General features: G+C 58.6%; 4 protein-coding genes across 8 annotated transcripts in view; 2 read left to right on the top strand and 2 right to left on the bottom strand.

Moving 5' to 3' along the window:
- The first annotated feature begins 1,200 nt into the window (after positions 1 to 1,200).
- On the top strand, positions 1,201 to 4,323 carry COPS6 (COP9 signalosome subunit 6). The gene is made up of 10 exons (XM_082228525.1): positions 1,201 to 1,345; positions 1,449 to 1,574; positions 1,819 to 1,950; positions 2,370 to 2,458; positions 2,606 to 2,668; positions 2,767 to 2,814; positions 3,083 to 3,197; positions 3,390 to 3,482; positions 3,599 to 3,699; positions 4,146 to 4,323. Exons 1-10 carry the CDS (start codon positions 1,225 to 1,227, stop codon positions 4,284 to 4,286), a joined length of 1,029 nt encoding a protein of 342 aa, XP_082084651.1. The 5' UTR covers positions 1,201 to 1,224; the 3' UTR covers positions 4,287 to 4,323.
- Positions 4,324 to 4,529: 206 nt separating this feature from the next.
- Positions 4,530 to 11,784, bottom strand: MCM7 (minichromosome maintenance complex component 7). Of its 2 annotated transcripts, none has more exons than XM_082228513.1 (15): positions 11,627 to 11,784; positions 11,464 to 11,540; positions 11,158 to 11,322; positions 10,944 to 11,068; positions 10,527 to 10,707; positions 10,281 to 10,418; positions 9,011 to 9,160; positions 8,812 to 8,926; positions 7,952 to 8,083; positions 7,681 to 7,764; positions 6,563 to 6,956; positions 6,380 to 6,463; positions 6,082 to 6,250; positions 4,978 to 5,087; positions 4,530 to 4,880 (listed from the first exon to the last, which is right to left on the bottom strand). In XM_082228513.1, exons 1-15 carry the CDS (start codon positions 11,667 to 11,669, stop codon positions 4,673 to 4,675), a joined length of 2,175 nt encoding a protein of 724 aa, XP_082084639.1. In that variant the 5' UTR covers positions 11,670 to 11,784; the 3' UTR covers positions 4,530 to 4,672. The 2 variants fall into 2 exon arrangements, with proteins under 2 accessions (XP_082084639.1, XP_082084638.1); XM_082228512.1 differs by having other exon boundaries at positions 10,944 to 11,072; positions 11,159 to 11,322.
- A 169-nt stretch (positions 11,785 to 11,953) lies between these two features.
- On the top strand, positions 11,954 to 17,721 carry AP4M1 (adaptor related protein complex 4 subunit mu 1). 3 transcript variants are annotated; one of them, XM_082228523.1, is made up of 15 exons: positions 11,956 to 12,080; positions 12,689 to 12,774; positions 12,879 to 12,985; positions 13,081 to 13,177; positions 13,749 to 13,859; positions 14,713 to 14,793; positions 15,480 to 15,542; positions 15,646 to 15,712; positions 16,301 to 16,354; positions 16,430 to 16,536; positions 16,621 to 16,712; positions 16,825 to 16,869; positions 16,968 to 17,018; positions 17,126 to 17,243; positions 17,375 to 17,721. In XM_082228523.1, exons 1-15 carry the CDS (start codon positions 12,023 to 12,025, stop codon positions 17,573 to 17,575), a joined length of 1,338 nt encoding a protein of 445 aa, XP_082084649.1. In that variant the 5' UTR covers positions 11,956 to 12,022; the 3' UTR covers positions 17,576 to 17,721. The 3 variants fall into 3 exon arrangements, with proteins under 3 accessions (XP_082084647.1, XP_082084649.1, XP_082084648.1); XM_082228522.1 differs by having other exon boundaries at positions 11,957 to 12,080; positions 12,876 to 12,985; XM_082228521.1 differs by having other exon boundaries at positions 11,954 to 12,080; positions 12,876 to 12,985; positions 16,301 to 16,536.
- Positions 17,648 to 21,262, bottom strand: part of STAG3 (STAG3 cohesin complex component) — a 23,249-nt gene continuing 19,634 nt past the window's right edge. The window contains exons 22-29 of one of the 2 annotated variants that reach the window (XM_082228510.1): positions 20,185 to 20,286; positions 19,965 to 20,110; positions 19,512 to 19,640; positions 19,231 to 19,412; positions 18,987 to 19,143; positions 18,812 to 18,904; positions 18,321 to 18,396; positions 17,648 to 17,964 (exon numbers count right to left, since the gene is read on the bottom strand). In XM_082228510.1, coding sequence (XP_082084636.1) covers positions 17,956 to 17,964; positions 18,321 to 18,396; positions 18,812 to 18,904; positions 18,987 to 19,143; positions 19,231 to 19,412; positions 19,512 to 19,640; positions 19,965 to 20,110; positions 20,185 to 20,286 — 894 coding nt within the window. In that variant the 3' untranslated portion in view covers positions 17,648 to 17,955. Of the gene's footprint in view, positions 18,397 to 18,811; positions 18,905 to 18,986; positions 19,144 to 19,230; positions 19,413 to 19,511; positions 19,641 to 19,964; positions 20,111 to 20,184; positions 20,287 to 21,262 lie in introns of both variants that reach the window. The other variant, XM_082228511.1, reaches the window with a different exon arrangement.

The following is a 21,262-nucleotide window of genomic DNA, read 5'->3' as shown; positions in this document are numbered from 1 at the left end:
GAGTCCTGGGGCACCGCGACACGAGGATTTGCCACTGTCTTGCGACAGAAACTGTCGTGGATTATATTCCACTTTATCAGGGGCTTGAATGGTGATCCACAGTTTGCAGGAATATTTGTTCGCTTTGTGCACATATCTAAGTGCGTGTATGGGTACAGAGAGCGAGAGCGAGAAAAGAAAGCAGCGGAGAGGAAATGAAATCGAAAAGTACAGTACTGTACTGAACCTAACACTGAAGCTTCAATGCCTGCTTAAAAGCCAAGATTTTGTAGTTGTTAGAATGCCGAACTAGGTTTTGCTGACACCTACAAGACTGCAGCTTTAGGAACATCCATAGAAACACAGAGCACAAGTTAGACTCATAGAATTGTCGAGTTGGAAGGAACCCCAAGGGTCATCTAGTCCACCCCTGCAATGCAAGAATATCTACTAAAGCATTCACCAGAGAATGGCCATCTGTTTAAAAGCCTCCAAGGAAGGAGAGTTCACCACGTCTCGAGGGAGGCCGTTCCACTGTCGAAGAGCTCTTATTGCCAGAAAGCTCTTCCTGATGTTTAGCTGGAATCTCCTTTCTTGTAACTAGAAGCCATGGGTTCGAGTCCTGCCCTCCAGAGCAGCAGAAAATAAGCTTCTCCGTCTTCCCTGCCCTTGAGGTATTTGAAGGTGGCTCGCATATCTCCTCTCAGTTTCCTCTTTTCCAGGCCAAACGTCCCCAGCTCCTTCAACTATTCCTCATAAGGCTTGGCTTCCCAGACCTTTCATCATCTTCTGCACACCTTCTGGCTTGTCAATATCCTTAATATCTTAAACTGTGGCGTCCAGAGCTGGACACGGGATTTCAGATGTGGAATTATTACGGGGGGGGCGGGGACCGCGCGCAGCTCCAGCTCCAGCCCGGCGCCCCGCCCCGCCCCCCCCCCCCGCTGCCCGTGGGTCTCCAGAGAACAGATCGCGGGCGGGGAGGGGCATAAGGGTCTTTCTAGGCGGACAAGAAATGAAAATCTCCTCGGCGCTGGGACGGCAGCTGCTCCGCCTGCGCCACCCGCCCTGCCTCCTCTCCCGTAAGGGTCCTCCCTCTCCCCCCCCCTCGCAGCTGCGCAGTCGCCTTCTCCGCCGAGCCGCTTTGAGAAGAGCCCGGAAGTTCCACCTCGGGATCCCTCTACCTTCGTCGTATCTCTTTGGCCTCACTCCCGACGCGCATGCGCCCTTCGTCCGGCGGGGAGAATGCTCTACGGAGAGCGCGACGGGACATACGCGGCCAAGATGGCGGCTGCTCCCAGCGGCGGCGGCGGTTCTTGCCCGGCCGGGAGCAGCAACGGGGCCGGCATGGAGGTGGACGCGGCGGGTAAGCCCGGGGGGAGGCGGCGGGCGGGCGGGCCTGGCTGGGGCGGCGGCGGCGGCCTCGGGGCCTCCCTCCTCCGTCCTCACGACTCCCTCGGTCTCCGCAGCGGCGCCGGCGGTGATGGCGTCGGGCGTGACGGGGAGCGTGTCGGTGGCGCTGCACCCGCTCGTCATCCTCAACATCAGCGACCACTGGATCCGGATGCGCTCGCAGGAGGGGCGCCCCGTCCAAGGTGAGCTGCACCCGGTGGGCTTTGGCCTGCGAGCCGGGAAGGGGCGGCCTCCCGCGGGACCCCGGAGCGACGGGACCGAGCCCGGCGGCCGGGGCGGGGGGGGGGGCGCGCGAATGCATCTTCTGCAAGCTCAGGCCGCCCGCCTTGCCAAGGCTTCCGGGAAGGGAGCGGAGAGAGGCCCCCCCCCCCAATCTCTGGCAAAACTCGCACAAGCCGCCCTGACTCCCCCCTCTGCCTCCCGCAGTAATCGGGGCCCTGATCGGCCGCCAGGAGGGGCGCAACATCGAGGTGATGAACTCCTTCGAGCTGCTCTCGCACACGGTGGGGGAGAACGTGGTCATCGACAAGGAGTATTACTATACCAAGGAGGAACAGTGTGAGTCGGCAATTGGGCCTGCCAGGAGGACGAGGGGGGCTGGCGGGGGCAACTCGCAGGACAGGCATGAGCCAAAGAGGGTCTCTCAGAGCAGCCTGGCTGGTAGCAGGGGGCCGAGGGGCCCACAGAGCCCAGCACACTTTCTGCACAGTGGTAAACTAGAGGCACCGCCCCCCCCCCAGGAGCTGGCAATCAGGACCCCTGTGCAGCTGCACTCCTCCCCCTCCCCGGGGTGATTCCTGGCAAATGGTACTCAGAAGAATTCTGCCTCCAATAGTAAAGGTAATACAGATCCGTTGTCATATTCACAAGCAATAGTCTTATCCTCCATAACTTAGTTTAATGCCTTCTTGCAACCATCGTAGTTGACCAGTGTCACTATATGTTGTGATAGCTGTTTTTCTTCCGCTGTCCTGCAGTTAAACAAGTCTTCAAAGATTTGGAGTTCCTAGGCTGGTACACAACAGGCGGCCCCCCAGACCAGTCTGACATCCATGTCCATAAGCAGGTGAGCCTTGCCCCCACCCCCTTTGCTGCTTGCTGGCTGTGGGATGGGTGGGCAGAGGCCTCTGAGCAGCCCTCCAGGTTTCACATTGCCAAGGGACAGAGGCCCGGACTTCTGCCGCTCCTGATAGCACCTTCATTTTTTCCTCAGGTGTGTGAGATCATCGAGAGCCCCCTCTTCCTCAAGCTGAACCCCATGACAAAACACACGGATGTGAGTACCTGCTCCCTTCCATGACTGAAACCTCAGACAGCTGCACCAAGGGACATCTGAGTGAGCTGCTGTGCTCTCTCTCTCTCTCTCTCTCTCAGCTGCCTGTCAGTGTCTTCGAGTCGGTGATTGACATCATCAATGGAGAGGTAATACCCACCACTCTTGCGCCATCTCACTCTTTTTAGAAAGGCATGTATTGCAAGGACTTGGGTAGAAGCGGGCCATCTTTCCTGTATGGGAGGAGAGATCCCCAGTGCAGGAGTCACAGCTAAAGGATCCCTCGTCATCCAACCTCTGCTTAAAAATCTCCAAGGAAGGAGAGCCAGCCACCTTTGGAGGGAGCCCCGCTTGCTGCCTGTGCAGGGGGAGAGGCCTATCTGCGGCCTTATTGTCTCTTTCCCCCTTTCTATCAAGGCTACAATGCTGTTTGCCGAACTGATGTACACTCTGGCCACAGAGGAGGCCGAGCGCATTGGGGTTGATCATGTGGCACGGATGACAGCGACGGGCAGCGGCGAGAACTCTACAGGCAAGGGGGGGGGCAATGGGCAGTGGGGCTGTTAGCCAGTTAGTGCTAACTTTGGGCTGGAGCTGCAAGGTCTCCCATGAGGATGGTGAAAGCTGTTCCTGGCCTGCTTCATGCCTCAGGGGAGAGAGGTGTTAGGGCAATTTTCAGGCGGCTTCCCCCTGACTCTTCCCCCTCCCCCACTTGTCACTGTAGTGGCCGAGCATCTCATTGCCCAGCACAGTGCCATAAAGATGCTTCACAGCCGTGTCAAGCTCATCTTGGAGTATGTTAAAGCCTCGGAAGCAGGTGAGGGCTGTGGGTGAAGCAACAGTGTCCACCTTTGTCTCTGTTCCTCTTTCCTGCAGGTGGGAAGCACCTCAGCCTCCTCTCTAAACTGTTGCTTCTTTTCCCACCCTCGCCAGGGGAGGTGCCCTTCAACCACGAGATCTTGCGCGAGGCCTATGCTCTTTGCCACTGCCTGCCTGTGCTGAGCACTGACAAGTTCAAAACAGATTTCTATGATGTGAGTGTCCTGGCAAGGAAAACTTGTCTGCTTCTTGCAGAGCGTGGGAAGACATGTCAAACTGGAGCGGGGGAGAGGAATCCCTTGTTAATGGGGGGTAGGGATGGAGCAGGAATGTTGTCATTTGCTTCTACTTCCCCAGCTAAAGTGCTTCCCTCTGGCCTGGGGGGTTCCTGCATCTCACAGAGACCTCCACAAAAGGAAAAGGTTGGAAATGCACCTGCCAACTTGAGCTTTTCTGGCATTGCAAGGGGTTAGACTAGATGATCCTCAGTGTCTCTTCCAATGCTAAGGTTATGGCAAAGCTTGCGACAGCCTGATCTGAGGGCAGCTGGAGAAGAGCTCTGGTGCATGGGAAGGTGGGAGGAAGAAGTGCTTCCGGGAGCTCTGCAGGACACAGGTTGTCCCCTCTGTGATCAGCCGGCCTCCTTTTGTCTCCCTCTCAGCAATGCAATGACGTGGGCCTCATGACATACCTTGGCACCATCACCAAGACCTGCAACACCATGAACCAGTTTGTGAACAAGTTTAACATTCTGTATGACCGCCAGGGCATTGGCCGGCGAATGCGGGGGCTCTTCTTTTGAGATGTTGGCTCTTTCTAATAAAGCAGTTTTGACGGCAGACACTTTGTGTGTGGTTCATGTCTTTGGCCTCTTTGGGGTGGTAGTGTGTGTAGGAGGTCTTGCTTCTCCTCCTCAATGGACATTGCAACCTTGAGCGGGCTGCCCATCCCGCCCCCCACCCCCAGGCAGAAAGAGCCCTGGAAGCAGAGAGCTGGTAGGAGTCAGCATTCAGCCATCGAGTGGCATCATTTAGATCACAAGATATACAAATTAATTGCTTTATTGGGGAAAAATGCCAGTCTTAATAAAAGCGATAGCAGGAGACACCCTGCAAGCAGTCCCCCAGCCCAGGTCCAAGCCAAGGTGGGAGAGAGCAGGCACCAAGACCTCCTGCAGGCTAGCAGGGCTCAGACAAAAGTGAGGCGGGTCCTTTTCTGGTTCACCTGCCAGACATTGAGCTCCTCGTACTCCGAGAGCGCAGCCTGGAACTGGGCAGGAGTGAAGCCCTTGGAGACGCAGCGCTGCTCAGCTGCTGCCAGGTGCACAGAGCGAGGTCCCCCAGCCGGAACCAGTTCCCTGATGGCTGCAAAGATCAGCTCAGAGGGGCGCTGAGTCCTGCAGTAGGAGGGGGGAGGGGGAAGGTCAATCCAGGAGCCCAAGAGAAGTCCGATGCCCCCCCACTCCACGGCACGAGGTTATGACAATACAATACCTGCTTGTCTGCCCCTTGTCTGCCAGAAGGGAATCTTTGGACATCTCCATGAGGCGCATGGCTTCATTCACATCCTCCTTCTCAACCAAGTCCACACGCCGCAGACGAGCCTAAAGAGAGCCCCACAATGTCAGCCGGCTCACCCACGGTCCCTCTACCACCACCCTTCCTGCTCCAAACCACCAAGCGATGCCCTCCAAGGTCCTGCCACTGCATTGAAACCATTTCAGTGCAGGCACCAGAATTGCAGGGGTCAACTCAAAGCGGGCTTCTTAGGATTAAAAAAAGAAAAATAGGAAAGCAAAGTATTCTAAAAAGATGTTTGGCCCACTGCAATTTCTGCTGTATCCACACAAATTTCTAGAAGTGAGAAGCTGGAGCAGGTGGCCTAGGATGGATTAACCTCTTTCCCTCTGAAGTATTGGCCAGAGGACAGCATGGAGACTACAACTACAGCTGCTGGGAGGAAACTAGATATGACAGAACTACAATTAATTATTTTATTGGGGGGTGGGGGGAGAGCTGAACATTGGAAGAATTAGAGCAGACAGATGCAGTGCTGGTGGCCTCTGGCTCAGATGGTTTTAGAAGAGGATGAGACAACCAGAGGGGAGCAAAAGGCTACTGGCAGCTACTAGCTGCAAGGGCTATATTCCACCTCCACCATCAGAGCTGGGTAGCAGCTGTTGGCAACTGTGAGTGGGGAGAACTGCTGCCCTGAGGCTCTGATGGGCTTCCCAGACATGGGGCTACGGTGGCTCCTTCTGGCTTGGTCAGCTGCTGCGGGACTCTTGGAACGCTCTGTCCCAAGAGACCAGGGCCCTGCAGGACTTGACATCTTTCTGCAGGGCCTGCAAGACAGAGCTGTTCCACCAGGCCTTTGGCCAGGGCACAGCCTGACCCCCTCCTTTGGCAATCCTCACAGAACTCTAGCCCAATGGTTGCCATTAATCTGATTTGAATTGATTTTATAATGAAATGATTTTAGAATGTTGTATCATTTTAATGTTGTTAGCCGATCTGAGCCCGGCTTCGGCTGGGAAGGGCTAGATATAAATAAAATTTTATTATTATTTATTATTGTTGCTGTTGCGCTCTACTCACCAGGGCAGTGGCCAGGCGCAGGATCCCCAGCAAGGTGCGGGCCGAGGTGTAGGTGGTGTCCTTGTTGGACAAGGCCTCCTTCCGCATCTCCACATAAGCGGCCGTGATGTAGTCTGCCAGAGCCTCAGGCACCGCTGGCTGCTTCTGCTTGCACATGGCAATGTACCGCCTGGCAGGAGACGCAAGGAGATGAGCCCTGACCCAAGGCCTCCGCTGTATGGGAGCCACCCTCCCTGCACCATGCGCAGTGGCCCAGCCACTGTATGGCCCCTGGGGCTGGAAAGCCCTTCCCCCTCACCTCATGAGGCCCATGTCAAGCTCCTGGAACTGGCAGGGGGGCTGGCGGTTGTGCTGGTGCACGTAGGTGATGTGCTGGGCAAGACTGTGAAAAACAGGCAACCATTTAGAAAAAGCAGCAAAACCCGGGGGGGGGGGAGGAGGAGAAGGGCCTCATCTGCAGCGCCTGGCGGCCCCTGCTCACCGGAGGTCGTTGTCACGGTCCGGCCGGTCCTGGATGAGCCACAGCAAGTCGAAGCGGGAGAGGAGGGCAGCCGGGAGCTGGATGTTCTGCTCCAGGCTGCGCTTGGGGTTGTAGCGGCCATAGGTGGGGTTGGCAGCCGCCAGGATGGCGCAGCGGGCGTTCAGCGTGGTCAGGATGCCAGCCTTGGCAATGGAGAGGGTCTGCTGCTCCATCACCTCATGGATGGCCGTCCGGTCTGCTTCCAGCATCTTGTCAAACTCGTCAATGCAGCAGACGCCTTGGTCAGCCAGCACCAGTGCGCCCCCCTCCAGGGTCAGCTCCCCCGTCAGTGGGTCACGCAGCACAGCAGCTGTCAGCCCTACCCCAGAGGAGCCACGCCCCGTGGTGTACTGGCCTGGAGAACGGGACGGAAGTTGGGCCCATCACTAAAGCAGCTCTCCTCCGCCCTCACCCAACGCTCCTGGGCTCAGGGCAGGAAGCACCCACCCTCAGAGCTAAGCTTCAAGGACTGGGTGACACAAAATAAGGGCCCCGGCTGCACAAAAAATCCATGGGCCTCATAAGCCCTCCCCCAAAACCTGAGCAAAAGGGGTGTCTTGTCCAACTGACAAAACAAAATCAGTATCATGGCGAGATGCACCTCAGAGGCGAGGCCTTTCTAGAGGCAAGGGGACCACCACAGAGAAGGCCTTGTGCCCTCTCCCCCAACACACACACATGGCAGGAAGCTGAAAGCAAGGAGCCCAGGGGGTGGAAGTGGCCTCTGAGACCAGGGGCTGCTCAGGTGTGCCTTCAGGGCCTAAGCAGCATTACCTTTCCATAGACACCTGCCCACCTGGCTGAGAGCCGTGGGAAGGAAGACCCTGGGCAGACCCCTCTGCCCACCCCCTTGCAGCTTCTTCTGAAGCGGAGACCTCAGGTTCCCTGCTCCCCCCACCGTGGCAGCCCGTAGGTCTCCTTAGCGGGAGCTGGGTAACTTCCAGAGGGAGTCAACTAAGCAGCTGCAACATCAGCCAGACAGGCGCTGCTCAGGGACAGAGCATCTGCCTTGCAGGAAGAGGGTCCCGGGCTCAGTCCCATGCAGTATCCCAGTCAGTGGACCCGGAAGTGGTACTCACTGCGTGGCGCCAGGCGCGTGATGTATGACAGCAGCTGGGACTTGGCCACACCAGGGTCCCCCATGAGGCAGATGTTGATGTTCCCTACAAGGTCCGGGAGTGGGAAGAGGAGGGCACATTATCCAGGGGTGCCTCTGGCCTCTGGAGAAAACATCGCCCCACCCTTGAGAGCAAAGGCAGCACTTTGCAGAAAAGGCCCCAGAGCAGAGATGGCAGCAGAGGGAGAAAGGAGGCGCAGGAGAGCAGCTGCTTGCAGCCATGGGGGCCTTACCCCGAATCTTCATGCCCCGGGGGTTCTGGTCCACGCCCCCCACCAGGAGGAGGAGGAGGGCCTTTTTGACATCCTCATGGCCATAGATCTCGGGGGCGATGGAGGCCGCCAGCTTGTCATAGAAATCCTCCTCTGCAAAGGAATCAGCAGAAGGGAGGTGTGAGTGAGGGGCAGGGGCTCCTGCCCTGCACCTTCCAGGCACCCAACCAGACCACACCAGCCCCTTGGGCAATTCAGGATCCTGGGGGCTGGGAGGCACTGCGTGGGATGGTGACGGACAGATGCCCCACCCCCTGCACAAGCGAGTTTGCCAGTAATCTTGCTTGAGGGACAGAAGCACATCCCTGACAGAAGCCAGCCGACCTCCAGAGAAACTCTCCAAATCAGGGTGTGAAAGAGGTGGTTACGATTTAGATTCCAGCTGAGGCAGCTGAGAGGAGGAGATGCCTACAGGAGGGGCCAGCAAGCCAAGACTGGCTTCACTTTGGCCAGGAACAAGGAGGCAGCACTTTGGGCGAGATCTCTGCCATGACCCCAAAGTTCTCTTCCTGGACAGTCATTGCCCAAGGGCCATGCAGAAACTTCCCCGTTCAATCCCTGCCAACAGCATCGCCAGGCAGGGCTGGGAAAGACTCTCTGCCTTATACCCTGGGTCTAACTCAGTATAAGGCAGCTGCTTTCTCTGTTTCGCTGCCAGCTCTGAGGCACGTCTTCTGAGAAGGGAGTTTGCCCAAAGCATCTTGGAACCAGACTATACAAGCCAGGCCAGAGCACCACTTCCACACCACAACCAGCTTCCTGGAAGCCCTTTCCAAGCCCCATGGGGCCAGAGGGGCAGGGAGGATGAAGCCGCCCCTCACCTGTGATCTGGCGCAGCTCCTCCTCCGTGAGGCCCCCTCCACCCAGCTCCTCCTGCTCGCTCTTGCTCATGCAGACGATGTGGTGGGCCTCCAGGTATGTGTCAGACAGAAGGCCCTACAATGCAGCAAGACATGTGCTCAGTCCAGAGCCCCAGCACCACCCCCAGACCCCTCCCAGCTTGACCTACTGCTCTCCCACCTGCAGGACCTGCCGGAATCCCGTCTGCCGCACAGGCAGGAAGATGCCAGTAATGCTGAGGTGGTCCCCTGGCTGCACAAGGCGCGTATTCTCCCCTTGCACGCTGACGCTGATGGAACGCGGTAAGTTCCCCACTGGCACCTGGTCGCTCTATGAGGGAGGGAGGGAGGGAGGGGGAGGTGAGAGCAGGGCCCCCTCCTCGCCCTTCCAGTGCACCCAGACCCTCTGCCCCGGCACCAGACAGGCCATCTGCTCCAATCCCCTGCAATGCAGGGATCATACATAAAGAATCCCTGGCCGCCCAACCTCTGCTGAAAAACATTCAACGAAGAGAGCCCATCCCCTTCCTTGGAGGTTTCTGAACATCCAATCACCCACCCACCTGCCCTAGCCCAGAACAGCACCTGCCCAAGACCTCCCCACCACGCACCCAGAGACTGCAGAGAGTCCCTGCCCCCCACCTGGAGGTGCTTGTAGAGGCAGCAGCTGCACAGCCACCACACGGCCCCTGCAGGATCTAGCCCACTGCCAAGCCTGCTCTGCGGCAGAGATGGCAGGAGAGCAGCTCCTCCCTTGCTTGTGTCTTGTTAAGCAAGTTGCTTTGGGGTGCTTGATGGTTCCAGTGTAGCATCCAGTCTTGGGTTATGTCTGAATGTCACTTGCTGTGCCCCAAGGATGGGGACATGGAGTGGCTCAGCCTCCACAAGTGGTGAGTGCCTCCTTGAGGGAAGGGACAGGCCCACCTGCTGTGAAGGAGGCAGCCAATCACAGGGCTGCTCCACAAGACGCCCTTCCTTGGGGCCCAAGGACTAGAACCACTTTGGGCCAGTTGACAGGTGCACATTGACTGGGAAATGTGCAGAATTCCTTCCTTATAGCTAGATTATGTATACACTCTCCAGGGGGCCCAGTGAATGTGCACAATGACCAGTTCTGCATGTTAACCACCCAACTAACATTGCTTTTTACTCTTTTATCGTAAGCCACTCTAAAATACTTTGGGAATTGAGGAGGAAGACAGAAACACTTAAAGTAAAATTGTGCCTTTCCCCGTCATACTAACCCAACAACCTTTACTTTGAGATGCTGGGGGCCTTTTGCCTGTGAAACATCCTCTCTGCAACCACTGGCCCACGCTGCTTCCACTGGCGGCTGAGCAGCTAGACATTGGCTCTCCACCGCACCCCTGGAACGCCGTGGGTGGTTAGTGGGGAAATGGCTACAGCAGCAGAGGGGCCCGTTGTTTTGACAGAAACACACAGAGGCTCACATGTTCCTGGATCTTCAGCTCCTGATACTTGATGAACTTGGAGCCGCGGCTCTGCAGGTAGAGTCGGCCACCAGCTTGGTTGGTCTGGCACTCCCGGCTGGGGCACATCAGCAGGGGGGTGAAGTTGGGGGCCTGTATCTGGGAGGAGGCAAGAGGAGAAGGAAGGGGGGTCAGGTACAAGGAGCCTCGGCTGGGGTATCACCCCCTTGTGCATTTCCCTTTCCCACTGGAAGACTGTCTCCTCACCGGCTGATAGGTCTCTGCACCACACTGGTCACAGCTGTAGGTGGCTACCACCATGCGAGGCTTCACCTCAGAGACGCGGGTGACAATGCCCCGGATGGCCACAAGCTTCCCAATGGCATCAGCCTTCACCTCCCGGATCACCTGGGCCTTGGTGCTCGATGGCGCCTTGAAGTACAGCTCACTATGAAACGGGGCAGAGGGAGACAGAGGGAGACCACGGCGGGCCATGAGGCCTTGCAGCAACATCTGGAGGTAGATGGCGGTGGGGGAAAGGACCCCCCCCCCATCCTCTGCCCTCCTCAGCTTCCATTTCTGCCGGAAGAAGAGAAACTCAGCAAACGGCCCCTCGGCTTGCAGGGGCGGCTGCAGAGGCAGCGGGATTCCCGGCCAGGCCTGGCAAAAGGGGGCGGCACTCACAAGCGGCGCATGAGCTCTGGCGGGAACTGGTTCTGGGGGTCGTGGGGCTGGCCGGGCTCCCGCCCGCGCCCCTCCAGCAGCAGCCGGTGCTCGATGTAGACGTCCAGCGCATCCTTGTGGGCGACCTGCCGGGCGAGAGGAGAGAGGCAAGGCGGCGCTCCCCAGGGGAACTCCCCGCGGCAGGAAGGGAGCGGGGCGCGGGGCCGAGGCTCACCTCCCGCTGCCGGTACCGGGGCAGCAGCTCCGCCACGGCATCGGCGAAGACCTTCTCGTAGCGCTTCGCGTTCTCGCACACCGAGTCCACCAGCGCCGGGTCCTCCTCGGCCACGTCGTCCAGATCCACGCGCAGCGCCACCTGATCCCGCTGCGCCACCCGCCGCTGCCGGGAAGGAGCCGGGGAGGGAAGGGCGTCAGCGCGGCGGCGGAGGGGCCAGGAGGAGGGGCCCCCGCCCCGCACTCGGTACACGCTGCTCCGCCGCCCGCCCGCCCGCCCGCCCGCCCGCCTCGCGCGCCGCCTCACCAGCTGCTCCACGTAAGGGAACTCCTTCCCCGCCTCGCTCTGCCGGTAGAAGCCCTCCAGGAAGGCCGAAGCCCTCGCTGCCGAGAGAGAGAGAGAGAGACACACGGTCAGCTCGGCTCCGCCCGCCCGCCCGCCCGCGCCCGCCCGCCCCCGCTGCGCTCACCGGCCTCCTCCGCGTAGTCGCAACCTCCGCCTTTTCCCGCCATCTTGGCCGCTTCGCCTCCTTCTCCTTTTTCCCGCCACGGAACTGAGTGACGCGGGAAGTGGCGCCAACTCCGCCTATGGCCGCCCTCCTCTCCTCCTCCCGGTCAGGCAGCCCAATCCCCGCACGGGAAGGAACGCCCGCCCGCCTCCCCCCTCCAGATCACCCAATCAGTCCCCACGCTCAGAAGTCCCGCCCGCCGACTTCCCCCTTCCTCTCCTTCTTCACGGCCAGCTGTCACTGGACGGCGGCCCGCTTCCGAGAAGAGCGGAGGTCCCGGATGTAGGCCCCGCCCGGATCCGGAAGCTCTTCCCCCCGGGCTCTCCGGGGCATGTGCAGAGTGCCCGCCCCGCGGCGATGCTTCCTCAGCTCTTCGTGCTCTCCGCCAAGGGCGACCGCCTCCTCTACAAGGACTGTATCCTCCTCCGCGCGCGCCCCGGCCAGGCAGGGAAGCAGCGCCCGGGGGGGGGAGGGGAGGGGGCGCAGGGGCGGGCTCTGATTCGGGGAGGGGAGGGGAGGGGGCGCAGGGGCGGGCTCTGATTCGGGGAGGGGAGGGAGGGGGCGCAGGGGCGGGCTCTGATTCGGGGAGGGGAGGGGAGGGGGCGCAGGGGCGGGCTCTGATTCGGGGAGGGGAGGGGGCGCAGGGGCGGGCTCTGATTCGGGGAGGGGAGGGAGGGGGCGCAGGGGCGGGCTCTGATTCGGGGAGGGGAGGGAGGGGGCGCAGGGGCGGGCTCTGATTCGGGGAGGGGAGGGAGGGGGCGCAGGGGCGGGCTCTGATTCGGGGAGGGGAGGGGGCGCAGGGGCGGGCTCTGATTCGGGGAGGGGAGGGGAGGGGGCGCAGGGGCGGGCTCTGATTCGGGGAGGGGAGGGGAGGGGGCGCAGGGGCGGGCTCTGATTCGGGGAGGGGAGGGAGGGGGCGCAGGGGCGGGCTCTGATTCGGGGAGGGGAGGGAGGGGGCGCAGGGGCGGGCTCTGATTCGGGGGCTCTGATCCCCCCCCTTTTTCCTTGACCCCCCCCCCTCAGTCCGCGGCGACGGCGACTCCGAGCTGGTCGACACCTTTTGCCAGAAGATCGCCGCGCTGCCGGGGGACCAGGCGCCCGTGTTCATGGTAGAGAAGCGGGCGGGCGGGGGCTGTGTCGCGCCAGGGGAAGCGGGTCGCCGCTGACTGACCCCCCTCTCCTCCCTCCTTCCTTCCTTCCCTCCCTCCAGCAGGCGCGCCAGGGACTCCACTTCGCCCACGTGCGCCACGCCGGGCTGTACTTCGTGGTGACGGTGCTGCCCAGCGCCTCTCCTTTCGCAGCTGTCGAGTTCCTCAACCGGTGAGGCGGCTGCTGCCTGCGGTGCACGAGGTTGGGCAGGGCGGGGCGCTGTGGGACCCCCCCCCCTTGACACCTGTACTCCCTCCTGCCTCCAGGCTGGTGACGCTCCTGCGGGACTATTGCGGCTCTCTGAGTGAGAAGACGGTCAGCCTCAACTTTGCGCTCATCTATGAGCTCCTGGATGAGCTCCTGGTAGGTGGGGTGGGGGTGCGCCAGGCCCCTTTTGACAGGAAGCCAGCCGCCTCAGGCAAAGAAATGGCACCTGCCACGAAGGCCAACCAGTGCAAAAAGCTCCAATATCAAACAAGGCCATGACAAATTCATAGCAGAGTTTCCACACAGAACACAGGGTGAAATCCACCGCGTAAGCGGAAGAAGACACCAGAGGTGCCAACAGGCTCACACCCAGCTTCAAGGAGCAAAATGTGTGGCACCTCATCAGGACAGTTGGGTAGGGGGGCACCACGGTCCCAAGCCAGAATAGGACCATTGCAGAAGGGTCCATTCATGCAAACCATTTTAAAAGGGTGGAGCCTGGCATTGGATCTGGTTCTGTCTGGAGTTGGGGTGAGGAGGCTACCACTTGGAACCCCCCCCCCCATGGCCATTAATGGCTTTTCCTCTTAAGTGATTTCCTTTGATCAAATCTGTGCATGGCTAGTAATCCTGCTGCATAGATGCTTCCAGGTGTTTTCTTGCTTGGGGCACAAAGGGGAAGGGTAGGAGGGAACTGGTTGCACCCACAACTCTCCCCTCCCCTCAGGATTATGGCTACATCCAGACAACAGCGCCCGACGTGCTGAAGAACTTCATCCAGATGGAGCCTGTGCTCAGCCAGCCCTTCAGTCTTCTTGACCTCAGTACAGTAGGCCTGGTGAGTGGGGCTGGTAGTGGGAGACCCAGAAATGGGCTCCATGGGAGTGAATGGCAGCCTGACATTGAGGTCACCTAATGCCTTTTAGCTTCTAAAGACCTGCTCCTCACGAGAAGCCCCAGCTGCTAGATGAGGGAGACTTGCTTGCACAGCACAAGGCTGTGTATGTGGCCATGTGCTTCTGTCCAGTTGTTAGGATCCCTTGGGCTGGGTTTGTCATGCTTGGCCTGAAAATGCTAAGAAATGGCTCTGCTCTGGGTGCCTCTCTGCCGCTGCAGCCAAAGCCGCCTCCTGCTAGATGGGCAAAGTGAGGCTGCAAGGAAAAAGCAGGAGGTGGTGGGTTCAGTGTTGAAACAAAGCCGATGCATAACACCTCTTCTAACACATTGGGTATGCCAGTCCCACTGCTAGTTCCTCAAGCAGTATTGTCTACACTGACTGCCAGTGATAATCTAGAATTTGGCACAGGGGCTTCTCCCAGCCACTGGCAAAATAGCTGACAGTGGTTGAAGGAGCCAAGGATCCAAGGATCCAGCCCACTGGCTGAAAAATGGTCCCAACCCCAATAAACAACGGGCATTGCATAAGCGCTCTGGGTAAAGTATATTGGTGACCTCTGCTTTTCAAGTATTTATTATGTTACAGTAATGTTGGGGAGCCATTGCTCTTTTCCTCTTTGTGTTCTGTAGCATCTTATTATGTGGATGTTGTGGCATTCTCCAAAATCTCACACACCTGTCACTGAGAGTCAGCAATAAGCTGCTTTGCTGTTCACAGAGTTGAGGACTCTTTCAGCTTCACAGGACTCAGATTAACATCCGTTTCCAATAATTATTATTTCTTGTGGATCCAGTTTGGAGCAGATACACAGCAAAGCAAAGTGGCTCCCAGTTGCGCAGCTGCCCGTCCTGTCCTGTCCCTGCGGGGGGAACAGGTAAGATGCCCCGTATCCTGAGTCACTCAGCAAAAGCTCCCCAAAGGTGCTGACAGGGATGGAGTTGTGCTGACTGCCAACAAACATTTATGATGCAACAAATGCCTGTCTCCCACCTGTCATCTGAAACCACGACTGTCATAATGCCATGGTATCAGCCTACACACCAAGTTCAGTTCTGGTTGTTGCACTTAGAATCCGAGAACTGTAGTTTGAATGTACCCCACGATCATTTAGGTCAACCTCCTGCAAGATAAATATTGCAGAGCTGGGAAACATTAGGAAAAGATCAACCAAAATTATCAAGCAGGTGGAGCGACTCCCCCGTGAGGAAAGTTGCTGTGTTTGGGGCTTGGTAGCTCAGGAAAAAAGGCAGAAGTGCAGAGAAAGGGGCTAAGAGGTTTTCTTGCTCTGGTGGTATCAGAACCCAAATGGCTCCCAGAAACTGGTGGAAGATTCATTCAGGCAAGCAGGGCACCTTCACCCGGCCAGAACCCTCCCCTGGCCCCCAACACAGAGAGCATGAGAGGGGGACTTGTTGTCATGCTTTGCCTGCCTGTGGGCTTCGGAGAAGCATTTGCCTGGTCACTGTGGGAACAGAATTGCAAAACTGTAGGGTTGGAAGGGATCCCCAAGGGCCCTACAATGCAAGAGCCCCAGCAGAGCTGTCCTGTCTCTTCCTCCAGAGTTCGCGGCCAGAGGTCTTCCTGGATGTAGTGGAGCGTCTCACAGTCATCATTGCAGCCAACGTAAGTCGAAAGCAGCGCCAGAGATTCCCTCTTGCACAGCCCTTCCCTGAACCCACAGCACTGCCCAGGTGGAGGCCCTGAGCCCTGTGCCTCTTCCCTCCAGGGAACCCCCATGAAGACTGACATCCAAGGAGAAATCCGCCTCAAGAGTTTCTTTCCTGGCTGCTCCGGTGAGTAAATGCCCTCACAGACATGTCCTGACCAAGGAGGGCAACCGCCAATTCGGACAGCTTCTGCTTGCGCCTCCCTTTCTCTGCCCATCATAAAGTGCCTGGCTGGTTTTCAGAGGACAAGCCAGGACCTCCTGCTTGTCTGGACACCACTTGCAGGGGCAGGTTTGTCCCAGGGGGCACTGGAGGCTCCTGCAAAGGATGGTGCAAAGTGACCAAGGAATCCATGCCATGTTTTTTGGGGGGGGGGGCCTTGTGCCTAGAAATAGGGAGTTCTGCTGCAGGGAGGTGTGACCCTGGCCCTACTGTGAAGGTTCATTTCTTGCAGGGAATGGGGGTTCCTCCCTCCCTCCCACTTTCCCACTAGGCAGGCCTTGTGCAAGTTAAGTGTACCCACTGCCCCATCACCTTTGGCAGGGCAACCTCAGTTGCAAATAAGCTGAAGGATAAAAACACAGCAGCCGTGAGGAAGAGAAGCGGCTACTTACTGCTTAGAGACACGAGGTAGCGAGGGCTCTCCTCCTCCCTGGGGGGAAATGCCCCTTGAGGAACCAGGAGAGCTCATGGAGGCCCTTTTCTCCCCTGCAGAGATGCGGGTTGGCCTCACTGAAGAGTTCTGCGTGGGCAAGACTGAGCTGCGAGGTGAGTGTGCCCCCCCCGCCCGCCACAGAACCTCAGGACCTGCCCCCGCTAAAGCCTCTCTTGCTTTGCCCCCAGGCTATGGCACCGCAGTGCGTGTGGACGAGTGCTCCTTCCACAGCTCCGTCAAGCTGGACGAATTTGAGCGCAGCCGCATCCTCCGCGTGAACCCCAGCCAAGGAGAGGTAAAGGCAAGCGGGCGGGGGGGGGGGCTGGCCCACGGGGACTGGGAGAAGCCCACCTGCTGAGCCCTGCCCTTCTTTGAGCAGCTGACTCTGATGCAGTACCAGCTGGCGGACGACACCCCTGCGGCCTTGCCCTTCCATCTTTTCCCCACCATCAACCACGACCCCAGCAGCCGGTGAGTGGGGCCTGGCTGCCACCTCAAGCAGCCCTCCAAGTGCCCTGGGCAAGGGGGGAGAAGGGGGCGGCCCCCAGCCCTGCCTCACCCTGCACCTTTTCCGCCCCTGCAGAGTGCAGATCTACCTCAAGCTTCGCTGTGACTTGTCACCAAAAAGGTAGAGTCCTTCCCTGTAGTTTAAGGGGGGGGGCAAACCAGGAAGGGGGCACCCACTTCACCCTGCTCTGCCCCACTTACGGATCGCATCTCTTTCAGCCACGCAGTGAACATCCACCTCCACCTGCCTGTGCCTAAGGCTACTCTAAGGTAAGGTGGGGGGGGCGGCTGCTGCAAGGCCACTTCCAACATGGCAGGTGTTCTTGTGCCCCTGCTTGGTGCTCCCCCCCCCCTCACGGCTGTTCCCCCACCCCCAGCCTCTCCCAGGAGCTGAGCAGTCCAGAGCAGTCCGCCACCTTCCAGCCCTCCACAAAGTCCATCGAGTGGGTCATTCCCAGAGTCCAAGGTGGCTCCCAGCTCTCAGCCCTTTTCAAGGTAAGGGGTTAACTGATGGCCCCAGCAGTTGGTGCAGCAATGGAGGGAAGCCCCACAATGGTGGCCCTCCAGCTGCTGCTCCATCTCTGCTGCCACACTCACCCGCCCCATCATGTGTGTCTGTTTTGCAGCTGGAGGTGCCAGGGCTGAGCCGGGCGCGGCTGCTGGAGCTGGGGCCCGCCAACCTCTCCTTTGAGGTGCCAGCACACACGTCTTCTGGTCTGCAGATCCGCTTCCTGCGCTTTGTGGGGCCGCAGCCAAGCCTCCCTCACCGCTGGGTGCGCTACGTGACCCACAGCGATTCCTACGTCATCCGCCTCAGCGCAGGGTAGAAGCATTAGGCCCAACCGTGCAACACCCCTCGCCAGCCCCCGTCAAAGCAGCCTCTTTGCAGGCACCAGAAGTTTTCCATAAACAGTTTTATTTCTCAGCCAACAGCTCCACAAAACCCAATCAAAAAGGAACAGCAGAACAGAAATAGCAGAATGGAAAGCGTCCCACAAGTGAGAGGAGCTGAGGCAAAACCTCAAATGCTACACAACAAAAACTGTCCCTGAGAAATGAGGGCAAGGAGAGCCCCCCAAGGCACCAAAACCAGATCGTCGATTAGACAAACAGCACTGGCAACAAGCAACTGAAGCCTCCAACCCCAGGAGGGGCAGCGCAGCATAGAGCCCCCTGAGAAACTGCGAGGGGGGGGGAGCCGCCTACCTCAGGAATCCTGCAGGAAGAGGGAAGGCAGGTGTTAAGGGGAGCCATCTTGCTCTGCCCCACTCACCTCTCCTTTAAGAAGCCATTAGATAAGATCCTGCAGGCAAGGAGAGGCCTCCGCTCTGACTCCTGCGGACAAAAGCCAGGTGGGCCAGCTACCCATTCACTGCCTGCTGCACAAAGTGGAGTCACTCCAGCAAAGCCAAACGCAGCCCTTCCTCCCGCCCGCCCCCAAGAGGGAAACCAGAAAGTAGCCGAGGGGGTGCAAGGAGGAGCAGGTGCTGCAGGTCAGGCTGGCTGGGGCTCTCAGGGGACCTGGGGGCAGGCAGCTCTCCCCCCCCCCCATTGCCAGGGGCTTCTTTTCACCTTGCCAAAGGCGACCTCCTCCTCACTGGTCTCTGGCTCTTCCACCACCGCCTCTCCCACTTCCATCAGGGTCAGCCTGTGAGGCAAAAACAGAGGCATGTCTTGGCACAGCAAAGGGACGTTTGCTGCCTGGCCATGTGGGGGGGATTCAAGCTTATTCTGGGGGTGGGAGAGGCAGTCTGGATGGCTCCAACCTGGTGCCTGCCCTGTCTCTGCCTTTCCACAGCTGCCCTGCAAAGACCGTCCGGTCACAGGAATCTCTCCCTGGATGCACAGACGCCAAGCATCTTGGCTTTATTGTAATAATGACTATTCATATTAATGAATATAACCCACAAACCCATAAAACAGCGTATAGAAAATCTTGTATCACTTGTTCTTCTCTCATGGAAAACATTACTTCCACTTATTTAAATTGGCCGAGGCCTCGTGGTGAAACCCTATTGCCCAATCTCCAGCTTGCAGCGACTCAAGGGCCCAGACAAGCTTACCGCCCCAGCTGCCAGCCTAGGCTGCCACAGTTCTTGGGCTGTGGCTGGCTGCGAGAGGCTTGGTGGCCCTGCGGTGGCCCCTGCGGTGGTTGGCTGAAAAGGCAGAAGAGAAGCAAGTCAAGCCTCCTGCAGGGAGGGGGCTAGCAAGCCCTAGCCCACCCACAGCCCAGCTCACCTCTGCACAAATTCCGACTCCGAGCCAGAGTCCTCCTGGCCCAGCAGCTGGGCAGCCGAGTGGCCTTTTCCCCGCAAGGTGGTGGACGTCAGCAAGGGGCTCTGTAGGCAGCTGCCAGAAGTGGAGGAGAAACTGGCATCGCTATGCCCAAGGGACTCTGCCAAGGCAGGAGAAACATGGCCATTTCCACTTCCAAGTCTGCAGCAGTACAACCCCCCCTGCCCCCCTCCATTCTGTCTCCCACCATCCAGGTGCCGCCTCTTGGCAGGTGGTCCTGGCTTCTGCTGAGCAGGTGCATCTGGTGAGGGGGCTGCCTCCTCCTGGGGGCTCAGGGAGCGCTGATAGACCAGGAGCGAGGCCCAGAGGTGCTCCTCTCCACGGCGGAAGGACAGGTGCGCCTGGCTGGTCTTCTTGAGATAGGACAGCCTGCCAGAGGGAGGAGCTGCATGAGGCTCAACAGCAGAAAATGGCGTCGAGGGGCACAGGGGCCTCCCGGCCTCCCCTCTTCCCTCGCAAGTCACTCACAGCAAGGCTTTGTCGGGAGGCACCAGCCGCGGAGAAAACTCACTCAGCAGCTCCAAGAAGGGCAGGTGGACAAGGTCCAGCCTGGAGTCGGAGGCCACCGGCTCCTGGAAGGCAAACTTTATCCCATCCCTACGGCAAATGAAAGTGCAGCAGGGATGCCTCCTGGGCCTGGGGAGACAGCCTCTTGGCTTGCCCCTCCCACACCCAGGAGGGCAGAAGCAGCCACTTTGCGCCCAGGTCCATTGCTGCGGATCCCTGGAAAGCCACTGCCATTTGTTGCAGAGAGCACTGAGCCCCTGGACCAGCCAACTCTGGCTTCCCAAGGCCCAGCCTTCCACCTGCTCAGCTGGCTTCCTGTCAGGCATTGGCTGCTCTTGGACCAGATCCTGCCCTCCCACTACTTCCCACACCCTGCAAGACAGGAAGAGAAGGCCTTGGCGGCAGCATCCTTACTTATGCAGAGTGACAAGGGCGGAGCGGTTCTGCAGCTGGTGCAGCCCGAAGAGCAGAGAGAAGCGCCGTGCCAAATCCCGGATCTCCAGGAAGGCGGCAGAGTGGACGCCTACAGGTCCCTGCTCCAGAAGCAGCTGAGTCAGCAACTAGGAGGAAGAGCAAGAGAGCGTCACCCAAGGCCTCTCCCCAACCTCTTGGCTCAAGGTCCTTCCCCCATTACCTGCTGCAGAGTGAGGAGCAGCGTGTGAGCCCACTCGGTCCGGTCAATCTGGCGGGTCTCATTCAGTGTCGCCTTGATGATGTCCCCGTAGTCATTGTAGGCCTGGTGGGAGCAGAACACTAAAGTCACTCCATTCCCAAGGCATAGGCTTAAGCCATAGAGAAACACACAGAAAGTTCTATTCCCTATTATGGGATGGGTAAGGAAGGGCAACAGTCCTAGCAGGCAGCACTCCTTGACGAGGGTCCAACTGGAAATGGGCTTCCAAACATCCTCTTGTGCCCAAGAGCCATGACTTGTGCATTTCAGGTTTTGCTTCTGTGAACAATACACTGGCTGGCTATTTTGGTTAATTGCAAAGTCAGGCAGCTGGACAGCAGCTGGCAACCCGCTGGAGACACCTCAGGCCCGGCAAGCACAGCACTCATGGGCCATTGAGATGGGTCTGACTGGGCTCTGAAGGCTGCAAAGGGGCTGGGCTGTAGCACAGGCAGAGGGAACCTTTCCCAGCCATGTGCCTATCCCTCAATCCCCTGACATCACATTGTCAGGTGACCAAAAATATTTCTTTTCTTGCAGACATGCAAAGAGGTTTGTGCCAATCAAGATGGTGAATTTCTGCTCAGATTGTACTGGGGAGCTTCCCTGGGAATGTGCTGCTCTAGAGTAAGAGACAACTGCTTTGCTGGAGTAAGTGCATTGCAGAGATGAATAGACAGGCAGGCAGGCACATGTAGGCATGGTTGATGGTTGAGCAGCTAAGCAGGACTATCTGTGTTGGTGCTATTTGCCAAGCTATAAGTGCTTCACGTGGGACATGCTAGGATGCCAGAAAGACCGGGTCAAAGACAGCTATTATTACAGTCCTCTGCTGACCATCACGTAGAACAGAGAATCCCAGGGTTTGTCCCCAGGTGGATGCTGCACAAAGGTAGCCAGAATCGAACCCCTGCCAACAGAACGCCCCTAGCCAGGCCCGACCAGCCTGGTGAGTAGTGGTGAGACTTTGGGTGAGGGAATAGGGTCTTTTAAATCTGCTGCTGCCTGATCATCCATGAGTTCAGTGCGCTTCTGGCTA

This window comes from Podarcis vaucheri (assembly GCF_965113315.1).
Source record: "Podarcis vaucheri genome assembly, chromosome: 6".
Classification (NCBI taxonomy): domain Eukaryota; kingdom Metazoa; phylum Chordata; class Lepidosauria; order Squamata; family Lacertidae; genus Podarcis; species Podarcis vaucheri.
This window is presented reverse-complemented; position numbering and strand designations above follow the sequence as displayed.

Excerpts from the sequence above, each read along its gene's own strand:
- COPS6 (XM_082228525.1), top strand. The coding sequence starts at position 1,225 with ATGCTCTACGGAGAGCGCGACGGGACATACGCGGCCAAGATGGCGGCT. Across the intron at positions 1,575-1,818 it reads GGAGGGGCGCCCCGTCCAAG|TAATCGGGGCCCTGATCGGC; the intron begins GTGAGCTGCACC and ends TGCCTCCCGCAG. Across the intron at positions 3,700-4,145 it reads TCAAAACAGATTTCTATGAT|CAATGCAATGACGTGGGCCT; the intron begins GTGAGTGTCCTG and ends TCTCCCTCTCAG.
- MCM7 (XM_082228512.1), bottom strand. The coding sequence starts at position 11,669 with ATGGCGGGAAAAGGCGGAGGTTGCGACTACGCGGAGGAGGCCG. Across the intron at positions 11,541-11,626 it reads CGACTACGCGGAGGAGGCCG|CGAGGGCTTCGGCCTTCCTG; the intron begins GTGAGCGCAGCG and ends CTCTCTCGGCAG. Across the intron at positions 8,927-9,010 it reads GATTCCGGCAGGTCCTGCAG|GGCCTTCTGTCTGACACATA; the intron begins GTGGGAGAGCAG and ends GCTGCATTGTAG.
- AP4M1 (XM_082228521.1), top strand. The coding sequence starts at position 12,023 with ATGCTTCCTCAGCTCTTCGTGCTCTCCGCCAAGGGCGACCGCCTCCTC. Across the intron at positions 16,713-16,824 it reads AACCACGACCCCAGCAGCCG|AGTGCAGATCTACCTCAAGC; the intron begins GTGAGTGGGGCC and ends CCGCCCCTGCAG. Across the intron at positions 16,870-16,967 it reads TGTGACTTGTCACCAAAAAG|CCACGCAGTGAACATCCACC; the intron begins GTAGAGTCCTTC and ends CATCTCTTTCAG.